Source organism: Dipteris shenzhenensis, chromosome 17 (genome assembly GCF_047967505.1).
Source record: "Dipteris shenzhenensis isolate YYH24624 ecotype China chromosome 17, Dip_SZ_1.0, whole genome shotgun sequence".
Classification (NCBI taxonomy): Eukaryota; Viridiplantae; Streptophyta; class Polypodiopsida; order Gleicheniales; family Dipteridaceae; genus Dipteris; species Dipteris shenzhenensis.
Genome location: NC_141612.1, coordinates 53,941,514 through 53,954,280, shown reverse-complemented (window position 1 = coordinate 53,954,280; position 12,767 = coordinate 53,941,514). Strand labels below are relative to the sequence as shown.

At 43.7% G+C, this 12,767-nt stretch overlaps 1 protein-coding gene across 1 annotated transcript in view; it reads left to right on the top strand.

Annotated features, from left to right (window-relative positions):
• Window positions 1–1,111: 1,111 nt before the first annotated feature.
• The window catches only part of UPL6 (ubiquitin protein ligase 6), a 78,738-nt gene continuing 67,082 nt past the window's right edge, over window positions 1,112–12,767 (top strand). The window contains exon 1 of the mRNA XM_087388829.1: window positions 1,112–1,790. Within this exon, the coding sequence (XP_087244955.1) occupies window positions 1,632–1,790 (159 nt within the window). The 5' untranslated portion in view covers window positions 1,112–1,631. The remainder of the gene's footprint in view (window positions 1,791–12,767) is intronic.

Below are 12,767 nucleotides of genomic sequence, written 5' to 3'. Positions count from 1 at the left end.
TAATAATTCCAAGGACTTTTGGTGGAAGTTTCTTGAGTGGAGGTCCACATGCCCTCTCACTAACTTGATTGTTTAGCGCATCCCCCCCCCTTCCCCCAAAAAACACTTGATGACATCTCTCATCAGCCTACATCCAACCTCCCACATCTACAAGCACCCTACTTTCTGCTCCCGCTTCACCACCGATGATGTCAAACACACAAACCCTCAACTTGCACCAGCTGAGGGGAGACCCTTTCAGGAAGAAAAGTGCCCGATTAATGGTGAGTGACCAACGACTGAGAGCCATTGGCTGACTACTTTTTGACTTGAAAATGGTTGACCAAGAGCCATTCCCCCACATGGAGGGTCTCACGAAGGTAATTGAAATTTTAAAAAATTGCGTTCTGGGAGTTTGGGAGGTACTTGCCATGGGCTAGGTCATGGAATTTACTCACCTCAAAGGGCTACCCATATTCCTATTGTGAAAATGGCTTAATCAAAGATCTGATCTCAGCTGATCGGGGACCTTTATGTTGATGGAATGGATTGGAGTGGTAGAGCACAACAAGAAGGGCTTAACATGGATTCCACATAGACCTATTGTGAAAATGGCTTAATCAAAGATCTGATCTCAGCTGATCGGGGACCTTCATGTTGATGGAATGGTAGAGCACAATAAGAAGGGCTTAACATGGATTCCATTGCACTTGCAACTCTCATACTAGAAGCATACAACCGCACTGAATGTCAGCTACTTGAGGGTGATGGATGGAGAGGCAATGTTTGCATTCACAAATTGGGCATCTCGAACTAGCTTCCAAATAGAGTTGCATGACATGCAGATGGATATGGTGGGAGTTTATGGATAGGGAATTGGTAGTTTTATAGTCTGTTGGGGTTGTATATGCTTGATTTGATTGGTAGAGCGCCTTGATTTGAGCTTGTTTGAATTTGAATATGCTAAAATGAGTGTGTGTTTGAGAGAGTTGTATTGTTGTAGCAGTTGTAGGCGTGGCATATTTTGGTCTTGGTTTGGGGGGACCTCTGTTAGGACAAGTGGGGTGCGTAGAGAGAGCCGGTGTGAAGCAGTCTCGGAGGAGGGATATAAAGAAAGGCGTGTTGAGTAGAAATGCATGGAATTGTGAAAAGTGAAGGGCTCCTGAGTCCTTTAAGTCCTTGATTCACTATTTTTACTGCGATCCATTCTTCAATCTGAATCGCTTCAGCTTCAGCTTCATCACCCGTCCTCGTGAACCACCATCGATCTTGTATCGCAGAATCGTTTCGAAACACCCACCCTCGCCTTTAGCCTCAAGTTCCCTGCGGGAAAATGCCTTTGTCGAAAGCTTTGAGGCTATCTTTGTAGCTTTGATTGCATTTTGCTGCCTCGACTACTTGCTTATTCGCTTCCTAGATTCCAGGTTGATGTCCGATCACATGAATTGTGTAAATGCGAATCCATGATTGGACGTGATGCACATAACGTCCCTAAAGTCCAGGGAGTGCGCGAAGCTTGTGGGTGCCGATCATCACCGAGCGGACTTTAGGGAGGGTTCGAATATTGTGGGTGCCGATCATCACCGAGCGCGCAATCCTCTTCAAATGAAGGGCGATAGTTCTGGCAGCTGAAGGTCACAAGCATAGAGAAAATGTTTTTCTCGGGGGATCCTTCGGCTAGAAGGAAGGTAGACCTCGGGGGAAGAAGTTCGAAAGAAAGAGATAGAAACAAGTTGCTGGAGCAAGCCCGACTTGAGCGGGAAAAACGTCAGCGCTTCCGGCTGGAGACTCAATGTGCCACCAAAATTCAGGTAAGTTTCTGTGATAGGTTGCGTGTGTCCTTTCATCTTTTAGGAAATGCTCGGAAGTTAATTGGCCGAAAACTTTATGCATACCCTTCTTTTCTTTAGTTCTGCAGGCTTAGCAAAAGTTGCAATGCTTTGTCATGCGTTTTAGTCTGGCCAACACATTGCATTAATAACATACGTCTTGAAGCTTCCAAAGAAGAAGAAGCTACGCACACAGGAATATTGTTTAGAAGTAGTTGCCTGATCTTGTATAAGCTCTGCGGGAGGCTAGGACTCTGTTTCTTTGAAAAGGTTAGCTGTAGTGCAATAACATTGAACGTGTCTAGGCATGCTGTTTGCATGCTTAAATACAAGTGATGGACTCTTTGCACGCATCCTGTTAATGACAATGATACGAGACCTCTGGATTTGATTCTGGGAAGCTTTTTAATGATCTTGTAGTCCTACTGGTAACTTGAATGCTTAAACCTAACTTCGGGAAGATGTGCTCCCTGACGATGCATTGAAGGGGAGGCATAACGACAGAATTGGGTCATGCAAAATAATCTTAACTTTTTGGCACTCTCCCGGAATTTAGGGCTTACCAGCAGTCATCCATCAAGACCTGAATTGATCCTTTCAAAGAAATTTCTGAAAGCCACCAGGAAGCGGTCCTTAACCCACTTATCCGCTCCATCTGGTGATCACAACACAAGATCTGAACATCAAGATGCCCACTTGGATCTACGCCCGCAGACAAATATTAAATGAGCTACGTGGGTAAATGACCTCTGATGAACGGAGAATCTAACATCCTCCAATGCCTTGCCACATGGAGGTTTGACTCCAAAGATAAGTAAAATAGCAGAAACTTATGTAGACAAGAAGGGAACTAAAGTTAGAGTGCCCAAACAGTTCTGCAAAAGTCTTGAGTGAAGGAAGAGGTGGAAGTGAACGAGGCCAAGGATCCATCCTTGCAAAAAATATAAATCCCAGGGGCCCAGGTAGCACAGCCCTAGAAAGCCTGGAAGAGAATGCCCAAAGACCTGTCAGGGGAAGCAGGTCTCAAGATCGTGAGAAAATCAGGCTCTCCCCCTCTCCAATCACTATGGGCTGCTGTTGCTTGCTGAGAGATCTTTAGTTCATGACCGAAAACTTCGGCACGAGAGGATTGGCTTTTGAAAATATCATGGCCTTCAGTCTCTGCAACCAGATTCCATCTAAGGAGACCTGTACTATCTTGATGACGAAGCTCTTGCTTAAGCTCAGGTGTCACAGCCATGTTGCCATATAATCATTTTAAATGTCCGGGCCTTCAGTCTGCAACCAGGGTCCACCCAAGGAGACCCGTACTAAAGCTCTTTATGATGTTTTGAGCACCAAGCTCCTGCATAAGCTCAGGTGGCACAGCCATGTGCCATATAATCATTTCAAAAGTCTTGCCTACTAGGACCTGCCGCAGGCTGCCATGACCGCATCCCATCAAATTTGCTGATGCAAGAAACCATCTATCTGTCGTGGAAAGAGCTGTATCTTTTTATCTTTACTCATCCGTTCTCAAATGTAATTTAGAGGAAATTATTTTGCTTGATTGAAGACACAAATGTTGCAACCTACTTATGTAGGTTAAGCATTTGCTGCCATGTACATGGCATCTGGTTTTGTCGCTCTATGTTAACTATGTGTAAAGTATGTTGTAATTTGAACTGAAATGGCAGCAAGCAGAAAATACTTTGTTGTATTACTTTTTTCAGGTTTTAATTTCTAAGAGTGTATATATCTATTCTTTAAGGTTCTATGCTCCACTCAGTTTAGTGGACATGTAATTTCTTTGAAGATACTCATTATAGTACTCGCCAGCTTCCAATTCATTATCAACAACAATATAATCATCACTCATTCCAATTTGTTCATCGCTAGGACTATGGTCTTGAATATCGTCTTAGCTGCTGGAATTCCAAACATGAAATTTCTTGTATCTGCTATAGTGATAGATTTGATTTTGTGCCTAAACATTATGAATAATCTTCAAGCTAGTACACATTGCATAGGAACCATATATGGATTCTTTCTAAAGAAACAAAGAAATGTTGTAGCTGATGCTCTGTCCAGACTGTGGTCCTCCCAATGCAATGTGTTTTCTAGCATCTATAAAGATTGGATTCATGATATTCAAAATAATATATTGAGCATCCTGAGATTGTTGCTGTCTTTGAAGCTTTACAAGATCCTCATTATCCGAAGTATGCTTTGAAGAATGGACTCTTATGGTACTTGGATAGAGTTTATTTGGTTTCACATTCTTCCTTCAAGAAGCTGATCCTGGAAGAGTTGCACAGTTTTCCCTTGGCTGGTCATGGGGAAGACCTAAGAAAAGGTTAAGAAGAGTTTCTATTTGCCTGGGCTGTGGAAGGATGCACTGTATTTTGTTAAGAACAGTGAACTGAGTACAATGTCAGCAAAATAGGACCGACAACATGCATCCTGCAGGTCTGTTACATCCTTTACCCATTCTGGAAGGTAACTAGGCTCACATCAGCATGGATTTTATTACTGGTTTGCCCACTACAGCAAAAGGGGTGGAACAGTATTTGTGTGGTTGTGGATATGCTAACCAAGAGAGCCCACTTTGTCCCTTCTAAAACTTCTCTCAAGTGGCCAGTCAACTCCTGAATGTATATTTAGATTGCATGGTCTTCCACAAGAAATAGTTAGTGATAGAGATGCTAAGTTCATGCGTGGGTTTTGGAAGGAGCTGTTCTCTCATATGGGTACCAAGTTGGCCCCAAGTACAGCTTACTATCCCCAATCTGATGGTCAAATGGAGAGGATCAATAAGTGGTTGGAAGAGTACTTGAGGCATTCTTGTTTTGAGACACAAAACTCTTGGGATAGGTGGCTAAGCCTGGCAGAATTCTGTTGTAACTCAACAAGCCACACTTCCATAGAAATGTCCGCATTTGAAGCCTTATATGGATGTCGGGTTAAGTAGCCTACCACACTCAAAGATCAAATTTTCCTTAACCAACATGCCTGGGATGAGGTAGACAAAATGTAAGCGATTACAGCTGGCCGAAGACAAATTACACCGGGCAGAGTCCAGAATGAAGGAGTATTCAGACCAGAAAAAAAGAAATGTGGAATTTCAGGTGGGGAGATTGGGTGTATCTCAAGTTGCACACACACAGATATGCTTGATTGAAAGGAGATATCGACACCAAGCTGGCTCACAGGTCTTATGGCCCCTATAAAATTCTTAAGAGCGTAGGTGACTTAGCCTACAATTGAACCTGCCTTCCTCTACCAAGGTCCACAATATATTTCACGTGTCCTTGCTTAAAAACTATGGGGGGGCTGATGTGGTTGCTTCAGGATTACCTCCAATGGACGAAGCAGGGCAGATCAACTGTACACCAGAGAAGTTCTTGGGATACAGAGACAAGGTACTTAGGAATAAGGTCCTGGTGGAATATTACATTAAGTGGAAGGGGTTACCTGAAGAAGAATCAACATGGCAACGTGAGAGTATTATGCGGGAGTTTTCCAATCGGCTGAGCTAATTATGAATTCCCTTATATTCACATTTGGTTACTGAATTTACATTGTCTCTGTCCTATTGGGTTGTATGTTGTCCATTTGAGGACAATTTTTTTAGGCAGGAGGGGATTGTAACAGTAGTAGTTTCAGTTAAATAGTCATTTAGTTGAAGGATTCTAAAATTGTTCTTTCTTAGCCGTTAGTAGCCTTTTTTGGGTATTTTGGTTGGGGCATGCCATGTGGCACCCTTGTTTCATAATCCCATATACCATTGCCCACCTCCCTAGACCTATAACCGGAGGGTCAGCTGTACTTGCAAGGCATTCAAGTGTTAGAAATGACCCAACAGAGGGTATGCACAGCAGAAGACTGATAGTATTGCCCAGGAGCTCACACAGTGTGCATGTGGGGTGTGGAATCACAAACTTCTTAACTTAATGTGCATAAATGTGCAAGCCAATAAATAGACAATGCTCAGAGGCAAATATAGAAGCAACACTTTATATTTCCGTCCGTCCACAAAGTAGGACAGGATACAATACCAAAAGGTTCTCCTACTAGATGTCAAGCACTTCTAGATTTCTGAGCCCGTGTACTCCACCTCGAGCAAATGTAGACTCTCTGTCTAGAGTGATCCTCTCCACCTTGCTGTCTGGAAACCAGCCTAGGTGGGCAGCCCTCTGAGTGAGCTAAGTCTGCAGGTCTCCAGCCAAGTTCCACCTCCAGGATGAGGCCCAACTGCTGGTGCTGGTGCTGCTCCTTTCTGCTTCTCAAAAGCTGCTCCAGATGATGTGATCACAACACCTTGCTGCCCTGAGAGACAGCCAAGGTTCAGCCCTTGAGAGCTCAGTCTGCAGCACACCTTCTACTCTCCTTCACCTCCAAGATGAGGCCCAAGGAAGTGTCTTCTGGCTGCTCCTGTCTGCTGCCTTGACTGCTGAATGTTGGATGTGAAATGAGGCCTGAGGCCTCTCCTTTTATAGGCCCCCAAGGGGGCTAGCAAACAACCGACCAGCCTGCCCCATTCTGGCCGACCAGTCTGTGGCTGGTCCAACCCATTTAGGGCTCACAAACCGGGGTCTTTTGGCCCACTCTTCTAGGGCCTTGGCCCTCCAATCAAGGCAAGGGTCCAGCCCTATATAAAGGCAGGTCCCTGCCTCATAGCAGCCTAATCATGCCTTGGTCTATCTCCCCCATGCTTTCCTCATTTGGGGGCTTACAGATGGGGAGGTGACCATTCCAACATCAAGTTCATTACAATCATTAGTTGCACATCTTGTTTGGTCCTTCAAGCATTGGCCACGGATGGCTTCAAATGTGAGGACAAAATCTAGCTCTAGCTAGCCACGTTCATGGGAGCTGCTGATCCTGTGCTTACAAAACGTCTTAGGAGGAGACCCCTTCATTGTATTAGCCCTTTTAGTCTCATTTGTAAATTGTCCAAGAGATTTTACGAGGTTTTCAAAGCCCAAGCCAGCTAATGCTTGAGTACTAGACAAAAATTTAAGCGTTGCTTCACTTGCTAGGTAGTTTGTGTTGAAAAAGTGACGAACTATGGACTTAGTTCACTACATTACTCTTGGGGTAATTTTGGGGTAGGATTAATAAAAGGTCAAAAAGAGTGGTAGGTAGACCTTAGGTCCTAGGATAGGACATCCATGATGTTATGTCATGGACAGGAGTTACAGATTTTTAAGGGACCACATGATGTGGCAAGCCCCCACATACATCATGGATGATTGGGGATGGTTGCCACATGGCACCATTCTATTTGATCTATCTTGTGTGGCCTTGCCACGTGTCACACATTCACTCACCGTCTCGGGCAGCCAATCAGATGCGATTACTGCGTCTTGTGCATGTGTTTGGTGCATTTTGATTGGATGCATTGTGTCGGTGTACCACATAAGATGGGGCTGACCTTCTGTGAGAAGCCACCGGGAAGCTTCTTAGAAAGCTTTTCCCTCCTCACCACACCTCCCTATTTAGAGTTGCTATATTTTGGGTTCATTGTGTATTTGCAGCTGGTTGCTGCACACTTAGTTGTATTGTTGTATTCTAGTCAGTGTTGGCATTTCCACATTGCAGCAATTCACCTGTGCGCATCTATTCCTACTTGTGTGTGGAGGGCACTGCATTCTAGCAAGCCTCCTGTTCTTGCTTTCTTTCATGGTATCAGAGTCATCCTTGGAAGACCTGTGAACACCCTTGAGGACAATCTTCTTCCAAGAAGAGTGCACACACAACTGAGCGTGAGTATTTCAAGGCGAGAGGAGATCCTACAAAGCATTGGTTCAAAAAAACCTGCAAATCTATTTGCTGTTGAGAGTTGATCGTACACAAAGGAATTGTGTGGAACAAGGCATGCAGCCAGAGATCCTTGCAACCATTTGCAACAAAGGCCTGTAACATTAAACGGGTGCTACCGGTTCTGCGTGTAGATTCGTTTAGGAGGAGAAGAAAACAAACAAAACCATGGGTCAGCAAATCACCCCGGACTGGGTGAAGCATTGACCGAAGACCTTTAGTAGCAGCTTTTTGCACAAGAGCTGTCAATTGGTGGCAAGCAATGAAGCCAAGGGTGGCAACGTAGCACAACATTTTCAATGTGATGCAGATTTGTGTCAGAGGAAGAAATAGCTCACGAATTGAAGCGGCACAGGCATTGGAAGAAAGTCAAGCCAAAGCTCAGATTCGAAAACTGCTTCACACAGAAAGGATCTTTGCATAGGGCAAAAAGTAAAAAGAAAAACCTCCATCAAGAATGCTTGGGGAGATCTGCTACTGAGCAGAGCTCAGGCAAGCTATACGACTTGAATAGAGGTAAATGCTTGAATAGAGGTAAATGCTTATGTCAATAAAAGAATAAGAGACCTCTTAGGAAATGGAATTGATGACATAAGAGGTGTGACAAAACATTGACAAACAAGAACTCCCACAAACGATGATCTAGCAATGTCGACATGGAAACATTGACTAAAGTCAGAAAGGTATAGTGGCCCATTTTGAGAACGATTAGCGAAGTTGAATTCTTCCTAGGATTTGTGAATTTCTTCCAGACTCACATCTAGGACTATGCTAAGATAGCATTACCCTTGTCAGACTTGTCTAAAGGGGAGGAGAAGGCTAAATACAATAAGTATAGACCCTCTGCTGTTATTCATGCGTTGAAAAACTGGAGACATTATTCGTATGGCTCTACTTTTGTGGTCTATGTGGATAACTCTTCTCGAAAGTATCTCTACAATTCCTCAGATCTTAGGGCAGGTCCACTGGTCCGGATTGATGCAGGAATTTGACTTTGAAAAGGGTTCTACTAATAAGGTAGCAGATGCCTTGTGTAGAATCGGTACTGTGAATCTACTTTGCTTCACAGAGATCCTTTCGGAGCTATATGACTCTCTCACGGGCCTAATTCTTCCAAAGTGTCTAGGATAATGTACAAGCTGGGAATGCCCCTCTTGGCAGTAAGTTACGAGATTATGCTTTAATATGTATGTATGTATGTATGTATATGTATATATTTGTATAAAGGGCTTATAAGGTCTATGTACCCGAGGGTCGTATTTTGTTTGATGGTTGTGACAGTCAGTGTGCTGGTCATTCGGTGGTACATTGGATCTTGTCAAAAGAACTCTCTTTTGGCCTAAGCTTGTCGAACTGCATGTTTGAAATCGTCAACAATGCCAAGTCAATAAAGCTGAGTGCTTGAGATGAGGTGGATTGTTGCATCCTTTGAAATATTTGAGAACAAATGGAAAAGGATATCCATGGGTTTTGTGATAGGTTTACCATGAACCTCTCGTGGGCACGACGCAATTTGGGTAATTGTTGACCGACTCACTAAATTGGCTAGATTCATACGTACAAGAGAATACTATTGTAGCCACTCAGCTTGCTCATTTGTTTGTTGAGAAGCTGTTTATCCTATATGGATTACTGGCTCAAATAGTCAGTGACAAAGCTGAGAGATGCTTAAGTTCACCAGGCATTTCTGGCAGGCTGTTTTCAAGAAATTGGATACTCAAAGATATGTTGCAGTTGGCCGTGGAAAGCACAAAAAGTGCTCAAGACAGAGTGCAGTTTTTAAGCTAATTAGATTAGAAGCTGTCACTGATGGACAAATTGATGTAATGGATCATACCAAGGTCTATGGTTGTGAGTGATCATATGAGTGAGTTAGTGAGTGTGTGTGTAGGTGTGCCTGATTAGATGTGACTGATGATGTGTCAGTTAGTAGGTATGATTGAGTGAATATAGGAGTGTGGTGTGATTGAGAGATGCTGATTGAGAAATCAATGGGGAAATTAGTGGAGCTTGGCTGTCATGTATGTATAAGTGCCTATATATTGGCCTTGTCTCATGAATAAAGTACAAGAGTTATTTTGGTTGTTCCACTCCCATCTTGCTGCTTAGCCATGATCCAACATGTGGTATCAGAGCCACCATGCTCATATTGGCCTCCCTGAGGTCTCTAGAACTACACTCCTAGATTCTCCTAGATTCTTCATCTTCTTCCTCATGCTTCATTCTTTCCCCTTTCTGGTCTAGATCTTGAGGCACAAATTCCCAAGCTCTAGGCGACCATTGCCCGAGCCCTTTCTGCTGTAGCTTCCCCTCACTAGGGTGCACGTCCACCCCGGAGGATTTTTGAAGCTAGTCCTACAGCCTGTGCCGACGACTTCTCTGCCCAGCGACATTTCGACGAATTCCACCTTCAAACTCCAAATCTCCTAGAATGCCTCTAGCTACTGTTAGGCGACACTACAAGGAGCATGCTGTTGAAGTTTGAGCAACAATGGTCTAATATAGGAGGAGAACAGACAGAAAAACCAGTCGAGAAAGGTGCTACTCTTACAGACGTTCTGACGCAGCATTGCACAATTCTTCTCTAGGGGGTCCTCTATGATAAAAGAGCTTTCATTCCATTGCAAAAGCCCCTTCATTGCTTGCTTCTACAGCTTGAATTTCAGCCTCCAATCTCTGCTCTTTTTTGAGTTCACATTTTGGCAGTTTTGTGGATTTGAGGGTTGACCAAGCCAACTAAGATTTGGGGCTTTTACACTTGACTGAAAGTTTTGAATATGTTTACTGTTTCACCACAAGAACTTAGTCATGAAGCTTATATTCATCATTATGCTCTTGCTTTTCTATGCGGATGATATGATGCTTGTGCTCTCAAAGAATATGTTCTCAAGTTCCACTTGCTTGAGTCTATTTGTCAAACCTTGTAAGGCATTAGGCACTGCCCATGTGGTAAGACCTTGCCTAGAATTGGATACTTTGATTCACATTGACAAAAATATTATACTTTGGTATAACAAGAAGATACACAAAGAAGGAAAGCTTTGCTTCATCAATACCAAGTACAATGCAATGGACAAGCAAGTTTATGAGTATGATACAATGGTGGCTTGGAAACGACGCTAGAAAAAGATTGCCATCAAGGGGGGGAATTTCCCCACATCTTCAACTTAGAATTTTTGTGTGTGGTCAATAAGGGTTCTCTACCTTGGGATGTCCCCCTCAAATGATTGTTATGTGAGATTTTACCTTGTTAGACCCATGGGACTTCCCATGCATAGTCATTGTCCAGTCTTCCAAATTATAAACCAAGAGACCAAAGTTAGAGTGAGATCATGTTGGGGTGAGGATGCTCAAATGAGTCTACTACTGATGCAACTAGAGTGAGTACGAGGTTGTGGATCATGTGTGTTGCCACTAGAGGTGGGCAAGTCTCCTGACATGAAACATTGGGTGTACCCAAACTCCATCGGGTAATTGCAACTTATAAGCCGCATCATTGATCTTTTTAAGGATGAAAAACAGACCGCAATAGCGATAAGATATCTTGTACACGGGGCCAATACGCATTACTTGAGAATCTTTTGGGAGCGTTACGTTAACTCGCTCTCCTTTTGAGAAAACTCGAGGTGACTGTTGGATCAGGGCTAAGTAGCAAGATGGGAGTGGAACAACCAAAATAACTCTTGTACTTTATTCATTAGAGAAGGCCAATATATAGGCACTTGATACATACATGAGAGCCAAGCTCCACTAATTTCTCCATTGATTTCTCAATCACACCACACTCCTATATTCACTCAATCACACCTACTAACTGACACATCATCAGTCACATCTAATCAGGCACACCTACAGACACACGTGTTCACACACTCACTCACTCATATGATCACTCATAACCATAGACCTTGGTATGATCCATTACATCAATTTGTCCATCATACCCCCCCACAAATTGATGACCTCAACCCTAGCAGTAGTCCATGGGAAACTGAAAGAGGGTCTAGGTGTTGGATATAACTTGGTTTCTGAGGATGAACTTGTGACTTGAAGATTTGTCTACTTATCTACCCCATGAACCAGAATGCCTTCTGGATTATAGGGAACGACAAGTTAGGAACAAGACTGTTCCAGAGCTGAAGGTTAGGTGGAAACACTGTTCATATGAGGATAGCACTTAGGAAAGTGTTGGTTCTCTTCGACGCCAAACAGCATGTGATACTTCCCCAGGAGTTGGAGAGGGTTGTAGTAGGACGGATGCTGGATTTCCTTCTGATTCAGGAGCATATGTTTTCAACAGTAGGTAGACATCAGACGCAGATGCCATCCACTCCAGAAATTTATGTCTCAATCCTTCTCTGTTTAAGGGAGGGAGAATGTTATTTCCACGCATGGACATAACTAGGCTAGTATTATGAGGTCAGGTTGTATGATTATGGGACGGTTAGGATACGTGGTACCTTTGGTACACTAAGGGGATTCTTAGGCTTGAGACACCTTAGGCACCCTACATCTATATAAGTGATAGCCATTGCTGGCTTGGGTCATTCTCAGGGATGGGGCCTCCTGAGAATACCCAGCTAGGTTGAGAGCTTGTCTAGGCCTGTGTCTCCCTAACGAGATCTGTGCGTAGATGGGGCTTCAGGGTATGGGACGTGTAGTCTTGCTTGGGATGGACAATGGTCGGAGGTTGCTTGACCTCTAGCTCAAGGGTGAGCTTGGGGGATCTATGGTTGGCTGGTGACGCACTAGCTGAATGTTAGAAATCACCCAACAGAGGATACACACAGCGGAAGACTGATAGAATTGCCCAGGAGCTCACACAGTGTGGTGTGGGGTGTGGAATCACAAACTTCTTAACTTAATGTGCATAGAATAGATGTGCAGACTCATCAATAGACAATGAACCAGCCAGATAGAGAAACCACCAAAATAATATATTTCCGTCCAAAGCTATGGACACAATACAAAAGAGATAGATCCAGAGTCCCACCAATGGTGTGGTCCTCTGATCTTACCACAAGGTCCTTCTCCTATTTGTCGGGTATCTCTAGACTCGAGCCCGCGTGCTCCACCTTGAGCGTCTGTAGACTTTCTGTACAGAATGGTTCTCTCTACCTTACTGCCTGTAGATCAGCCTAGGTAGGCAGCACTTAC